The 8,110-nt window shown below is 43.4% G+C and overlaps 1 protein-coding gene across 1 annotated transcript in view; it reads left to right on the top strand.

The window, feature by feature from the left end:
* The window catches only part of LOC138977897 (uncharacterized), a 96,712-nt gene that overhangs the window by 60,361 nt on the left and 28,241 nt on the right, over positions 1 to 8,110 (top strand). The window contains exon 4 of the mRNA XM_070350504.1: positions 1 to 81. This exon is cut by the window's left edge and continues 107 nt beyond it. Coding sequence (XP_070206605.1) covers positions 1 to 81 — 81 coding nt within the window. The remainder of the gene's footprint in view (positions 82 to 8,110) is intronic.

The raw sequence follows: 8,110 nt of genomic DNA, 5'->3' as shown, positions 1-8,110 counted from the left end.
TTCTGGTTCTGACCCTGCATCAACTAGACCTGTTGAACAGAGACCCGCGACTGGTTTGCTTGACGGGACCCCCTGGCACTGGTTAGTAACATCATCATCATCATCATCGTCGTCGTCGTCGTCGTCGTCATCATCATCATCATCATCATCATCATCATCATCATCATCATCATCGTCGTCGTCGTCGTCGTCGTCGTCACTAGTATGTTCAGTTGTCATTATCAACGTATTTGTCATCCTCATCATCATCATCATCATCATCATCATCATCATCATCATCATCATCATCATCATCATCATCATCATCATCATCATCATCATCATCATCATCATCACATTTGTGTTATTGTCGCCATTGTATTTTTTGCCATTTTTTTTAACTGGGGAAAAAACAACTTAATCTAATTAATATAGGGAGGCGGATTGTCAAAATCAAAACGGCGACCACAGGCGGGAAGAACATTACTTTTCTCTGAACATTTAAAAGGCTAAATAAATAATTTGAAATGGAAAAATCACTTGCATGGCTTTCTTCAGTTGTTATTCTTTTCAATAGATGCTTGTATGTGTAGGTCTTGTTATTGTGTCATGTGTGAAACAAGTCCCGAACTTGCCATAAAACGCGATCTCTCCCTTAGGAATTAGAAGCAGGACAAATCTGAGGTGAAATACATTAATGACATAATATTAATCCTTTGTTATGTGGTACTCGGAAGAGTGATTCCAACATTATGTTAGTATCTTGGAAAGGGTCGATTCTATACACAGTGTTTTATTTGTGATATAGATGTTTTTTTGAATTGTTCTTTCCTCTCATTTATATCAAAAGGAAAATATACCAGTATTACATCTTTTGTAATCAGTATATGCATTAGTTTGACTGCCCAAATCGATTGAAATGAAGCAATTGTTCAACGTCTGTGGCGCCGAAGGCTGAAGGGAGTAAGTTCTGAAAGCTCGCAAGGACAATCTATCAGACGCAGTTAAAATGAGATTTTGGTTTACCATAAGATCAACAACCCTTTGTTATGATTTATTATTCCATATGGCGAATTTGAACAGTGTTTTCATTTTGACATTGATGTTTTAAAAAAACACTGTTTCCTCTCTGTAATCTCAAAAAGCTAACCTACCCGCAGAACATTTTTTCTCATCTTTGACCGGGCAAATAGTTCGAAGTGAAGCGATCATCCAACGTTAACCCTGTTGAAACTGAATGGAATCTAAATACAGGGTGAACAGTTATTTGACGTAGCGGCTCGAAACAAAGTTATTGAGATCATTCATCAACCTTTTGTTATCCGAAAGAGCGACTGACGAAAGATATTGATACGTCGTGGATAGGGTTGATTCTGAACACAGTGTTTCCTTTTGAATGCAGGCGTTTTGGGATATCGCTTTTTGACTCACCTGAGTAATGGGTGAGTCTTTGTTTTCATCAGAATGGACAGCCGGTCGGCCGTCCGTCCGTCCGTGGAAAACAAACTTAACGTTGAGGTTATCTCGGTTGTTTTTGAAGCTATAGAGCTTGACCTAAGTTTATTTGACCCTCGTCAAGTTTTGGGGTCCCAGGAGGTCATGTTCAATGCATAATAACTGAAAATTGACGTTATCTCAGGTGTTTTTGAAGCCAGAGCTTTGAAACTTTGAACACCTCAAGGGTTTGATAATCTGCCAACATGACCCTAGTTTGTTTGACCCCCCGTTTTGGGGTAACAGCGAGGTCATGTTGGTAAACATTTACGTTGAGATTTTCTCAGTTACTTTGGGAGCAAAAGCCTCCACACTTCACAGTTGTGGTAGTTATGTGCTCGGTGTCCTCCGCCTTTCTTTGTTTTTCAGCCTTGTTTCTTCGGACGGTTTTGTGGTTGATGGTACTCTTATTTCTTGTTTGACCATGGTTTCGTTCAGCGTCTCTCTGTACGTCTGTTGTTGACAATGGTTTCTTTCAGCGTCTCTCTGTACGTCTGTTGTTGACAATTGTTTCTTTCAGCGTCTCTCTGTACGTCTGTTGTTGACAATGGTTTCTTTCAGCGTCTCTCTGTACGTCTGTTGTTGACAATTGTTTCTTTCAGCGTCTCTCTGTACGTCTGTTGTTGACAATGGTTTCGTTCAGCGTCTCTCTGTACGTCTGTTGTTGACAATTGTTTCTTTCAGCGTCTCTCTGTACGTCTGTTGTTGACAATTGTTTCTTTCAGCGTCTCTCTGTACGTCTGTTGTTGACAATGGTTTCTTTCAGCGTCTCTCTGTACGTCTGTTGTTGACAATGGTTTCGTTCAGCGTCTCTCTGTACGTCTGTTGTTGACAATGGTTTCGTTCAGCGTCTCTCTGTACGTCTGTTGTTGACAATTGTTTCTTTCAGCGTCTCTCTGTACGTCTGTTGTTGACAATTGTTTCTTTCAGCGTCTCTCTGTACGTCTGTTGTTGACAATGGTTTCGTTCAGCCTCTCCCTGTACATTTGTTGTCGAATTCGCTGACATTCACGGTTATGCCGAATTGCTTCTTCAGGTCTTCTAGAGTTGTACTTTTTAATTATTTTCCTTTCCGTCTCTCTGTGATGGAGGTAAATCTCAGTGCTCTCTATGACGTAGGTAAATCTCAGTGCTCTCTGTGACGGAGGTAAATCTCAGTGCTCTTTGTGACGTAGGTAAATATCAGTGCTCTCTGTGACGTAGGTAATCTCAGTGCTCTCTCTGACGTAGGTAAATCTCAGTGCTCTCTGTGACGTAGGTAAATCTCAGTGCTCTCTGTGACGTAGGTAAATCTCAGTGCTCTCTGTGATGGAGGTAAATCTCAGTGCTCTCTTTTAGTCGGTCCCTGTATTTTTTTTAGTACTGTTTCTGACGTTCCTTCTTCTTTTTCAATAAAAGAGATGCCTCCGACTCAGATGGGTCAAAGATAGGTCTGGAATACCTGTTCCGACGAGGCTCCATCATTTCCCTTAAAAAAAGAGATCCAAAATTAAGGATAAAAAAGTCAGTCAGACATACATCAGACCAACCAACTTGTTAGAAATATCCCCCTGTCTATCTCAGAGATGACATTTTGGCCGGGACTAAATAAAGAATAGTAAAATGATAATAAAAAAAACAATAAAAATAAAAAAGAACTTGTTCCGTCTGCTTCCAATTCTAACCAAGACGATGTGAAGAATAAAATCGTAAGACACAATTTCCAGATCCTCCCCTGCCTACCTGTACTGCATTGTCACAAAGTTGTGTCACACCCACCCATCTGTACTGCATTGTCACAAAGACTAGTTGTGTCACCCCCCCTCCCCACACACCTGTTCTGCATTGTCACAAAGGTGTGGCACCCCCCCCCCCCAACCTGTACTACATTGTTACAGAGTTGTGTCCCCCCCCCCCCCCCGCCGGTACTGCATTGTTACAGAGTTGTGTCACCCCCCCCCCCCCCCCACCCCCCGCATGTACTGCATTGTTACAGAGTTGTGTCACCCCCACCCCCACCCCCCCACCCCCCACCCCCCCGCCTGTACTGCATTGTTACAGAGTTGTGTCACCCCCCCCCCCCCGCACCTCTACTACATTGCCAAAAAGTTGTGTCACCCCCCCCCCCCCCCCCACCCACCCCTACCCGTACGCGATTTTTTTTCACACGTCAGTTACGGGCTTTCAATCCCGAAGGATATTTCCGAGTAGCTACGAACGTAAACAGAAGTTCCGATGTGTTCGGATGCTTATCGATTTGAGTTGTCGTTCGTGTCTCGCTGACCCAGTACACGGTAGCGCTGGAATGAGTGCAATCCGAGCTACGAACTTTGCCGATTGCAATCTAGAAATGATCGTCACTGCTGCAGGGTCAATGTGTGAATTAATAGGATAGAGCGAAAAGAATTGCACTCAGCACTTCGGTGTCCGAACCTCCCCCCGTGTTCACTACATTGGGTGTGCACGTTAAAGATCCCACGATTGACAAAAGGGTCTTTCCTGGCAAAATTGCTTAGGCACAGTTAATAATTGTCTACCTATACCCGTGTGACTTGGAATAATAGGCCGTGAAAGGTAAATATGCGCCGAAATGGCTGCAATCTACTGGCCGTATACAATTTCATCTCACACGGCATCACTGCAGAGCGCCTAGAACTGTACCCACAGAATATGCGCGATATAAGACTCATTGATTGATTGATTGAGCACTCGCTCAATCCATGCTGAGGCTCATAAACTCCCAGCCTGCAGAACATCATACAGACAGCAGTCTTTCTTTCCTCGCACCATTGGCGAATGGAACGCCCTCCCACCACAGGCAGTATCATCAGCCTCGGTGGAAGCCTTCAAAACCCAGATCTAGACACCATGTACACCAGAGTTCCCATTTAATTGCCAGAAACACATTCACAGATACTTCAATATTGTTACTGGACTCCGAGTGCCTTTTTATATTTAGTCAAGTTTTGACTAAATATTTTAACATCGAGGGGGAATCGAAACGAGGGTCGTGGTGTATGTGCGTGTGTGTGTCTGTGTGTGTGTCTGTGTGTGTGTGTGTGTGTGTGTGTGTGTGTGTGTGTGTAGAGCGATTCAGACTAAACTACTGGACCGATCTTTATGAAATTTGACATGAGAGTTCCTGGGTATGAAATCCCCGAACGTTTTTTTCATTTTTTTGATAAATGTCTTTGATGACGTCATATCCGGCTTTTCGTGAAAGTTGAGGCGGCACTGTCACGCCCTCATTTTTCAACCAAATTGGTTGACATTTTGGTCAAGTAATCTTCGACGAAGCCCGGACTTTGGTATTGCATTTCAGCTTGGTGGCTTACAAATTAATTAACGACTTTGGTCATTAAAAATCTGAAAATTGTAAAAAAAAATAAAAATTTATAAAACGATCCAAATTTACGTTTATCTTATTCTCCATTATTTGCTGATTCCAAAAACATATAAATATGTTATATTCGGATTAAAAACAAGCTCTGAAAATTAAATATATAAAAATTATTATCAAAATTAAATTGTCCAAATCAATTTAAAAACACTTTCATCTTATTCCTTGTCGGTTCCTGATTCCAAAAACATATAGATATGATATGTTTGGATTAAAAACACGCTCAGAAAGTTAAAACAAAGAGAGGTACAGAAAAGCGTGCTATTCTTCTTAGCGCAACTACTACCCCGCTCTTCTTGTCAATTTCACTGCCTTTGCCATGAGCGGTGGACTGACGATGCTACGAGTATACGGTCTTGCAGTTTCATTCTGTGAGTTCGACAGCTACTTGACTAAAATTAATATTGTATTTTCGCCTTACGCGGCTTGTTAGTTTATAGCACTGATGATCTAACGAGTAAGGTGATCATGTTCATTTAGATCTAAGTTGTAACAGCGTACAGTCAGAATCACCAGCATCAGCGTGTGCCAGTATGCATGCGGTTTGAGGCTCCCATACGCGTGCATGCTTTTTAAATAGAGGGTGTATTTTAGTTTTACGACAAGAAAAAGAAGGTCTTTCCTTCAAAACATCCAAAATATCCGTATTAGATGTTGTCGTTGAACATGTGTTACACACAGCAAACATTTTGAAATCTCCGAAGCTGCTTGCAAAGATGACGCAGAGATCTGTACAGTATATCTGGATGACGCAAGGATAATGTTCGACTCGGCTCTTTGACTTGGTAAACATCGGAACTTCCGATTACGTTCGCAGTTACTCGGAATCATGCAGCCTTCAGGATTGAAATCCCGCTACTGACGTGTGAAATATTTTTCGCTCGTACTGCATTGTCACAAAGTTGTGTCACACCCACCCACCTGTACTGCATTGTCACAGAGTTGTGTCACACCCGCCCACCTGTATTGCATTGTCACAAGGTTATGTCACACCCGCCCACCTGTCTTGCATTGTCACAAGGTTATGTCACACCCACCCACCTGTACTGCATTGTCACAAGGTTATGTCACACCCACCCACCTGTACTGCATTGTCACAAGGTTATGTCACACCCACCCACCTGTTCTGCATTGTCACAAGGTTATGTCACACCCACCCACCCGTACTGCATTGTCACGATGTTATGTCACACCCACCCACCTGTACTGCATTGTCACAGAGTTGTGTCACACATGCCCTCTGTATTGCATTGAATCAAAGCTGTGTCACACCCGCCCACCTGGACTGCATTGTCACAAAGTTGTGTCACACCCGCCCACCTGTACTGCATTGTCACAAAGTTGTGTCACCCCCCCCCCCCCTTCACCCGTACTGCATTGTCACAAAATTCTGTCACACTCACCCACCTGTACTGCATTGTCACAAAGTTGTGTCACACCCACCCACCTGTCCTGCATTGTCACACAGTTGTGTCACACATGCCCACCTGTACTGCATTGTCACAAGGTTATGTCACACCCACCCACCTGTACTGCATTGTCACAAGGTTATGTCACACCCACCCTCCTGTACTGCATTGTCACAAGGTTATGTCACACCCACCCACCTGTACTGCATTGTCACAAGGTTATGTCATACCCACCCACCCGTACTGCATTGTCACGATGTTATGTCACACCCACCCACCTGTACTGCATTGTCACAAAGTTGTGTCACACCCGCCCACCTGTACTGCATTGTCACAAAGTTGTGTCACCCCCCCCCCCCCCTTCACCCGTACTGCATTGTCACAAAATTCTGTCACACTCACCCACCTGTACTGCATTGTCACAAAGTTGTGTCACACCCACCTACCTGTACTGCATTGTCACACAGTTGTGTCACACCCGCCTACCTGTTCTGCATTGTCACAAAGTTGTGTCAAAACCTGCCCCCCCCCCCCCACCTGTACTGCATTGTTACAAAGTTGTGTCACACCCACCCGCCTGTACTGCATTGTCACAAGGTTATGTCACACCCACCCTCCTGTAGTTGTGTCAAAACCTGCCCCCCCCCCCCCCCCCCCACCCACCTGTACTGCATTGAAACAAAGCTGTGTCACACCCACCCAGCTGTACTGCATTGACACAAAGTTGTGTCACACCCACCCACCTGTTCTGCATTGTCACAAAGTTGTGTCAAAACCTGCCCCCCCCCCCCCCCCCCCCCCCCCATCTGTACTGCATTGTTAGAAAGTTGTGTCACACCCACCCGCCCTGTACTGCATTGTTATAAAGTTGTGTCACCCCCCCTCCCCACCTGTACTGCATTGTTGCAGAGTTGTGTCACCCCCCTCCCCACCTGTACTGTATTGTTACAGAGTTGTGTCACACACACACACACCTGTACTACGGGCACGGTTGGCCTAGTGGTAAGGCGTCCGCCCCGTGATCGGGAGGTCGTGAATTCGAACCCCGGCCGGGTCATACCTAAGACTTTAAAATTGGCAATCTAGTGGCTGCTCCGCCTGGCGTCTGACATTAGGGGGTTAGTGCTAGGAATGGTTAGTCCGGTGTCAGAATAATGTGACTGGTGTTGTATTTGTGTGTTTTACGTACAGAGATGCGGAGACATAGTGTTGGTTCGGCCATGCGTTATTATCAAGAACCATAACTCTTGTCCTATTCATACGGAGTGCTGTCCCTTGGACCTTTAGCTAATAGACTCGCTCTAATGGAGCTATCTCTAAATGGAACATGATATGCTTGCCTAGCAATATACATGACATCCTCTCTTTTACAAATAAGAAAATACTTCTAGATATTTTCTTCAACTTGGATGTACATCTAGATTCTGAATCTTTATCTTTTACTAAATTATGTGGGCCTACATTTATTTTCTTTTAATTAACACTTTGAACAGAAGCAAAACTTTTAAACTTACTCTTGTAAAACTTCACTTATAAAAATGTTCTTATTCACACATTGAACTTTCATACTGACAATTTCAGCATTCATACTGACAATGGATTTGTTACACATTCACACTCTTATTTCTATTCTATAATGTTTACCTACATCACCTGAAGATGGACAATGGTTTGCACTCCAATAAACATAATAAAATCTTCAAGACATTATCATTGTGTCTGCATGTTTATATGATGTGAATGTTATTTTGACATGTGTTACAAACATCTTGTACATAGTCATTGTTTCAATCATTGCGTGAATGAATCTTCTGTTCATTTAGTGTCTCTGAGCAATTGAAAATAAAAT

The sequence above is a fragment of the Littorina saxatilis genome, linkage group LG10, assembly GCF_037325665.1.
Source record: "Littorina saxatilis isolate snail1 linkage group LG10, US_GU_Lsax_2.0, whole genome shotgun sequence".
Classification (NCBI taxonomy): Eukaryota; Metazoa; Mollusca; class Gastropoda; order Littorinimorpha; family Littorinidae; genus Littorina; species Littorina saxatilis.
The sequence above is the reverse complement of the archived record's forward strand: the minus strand, read 5'-3'. Positions and strand labels throughout refer to the sequence as shown.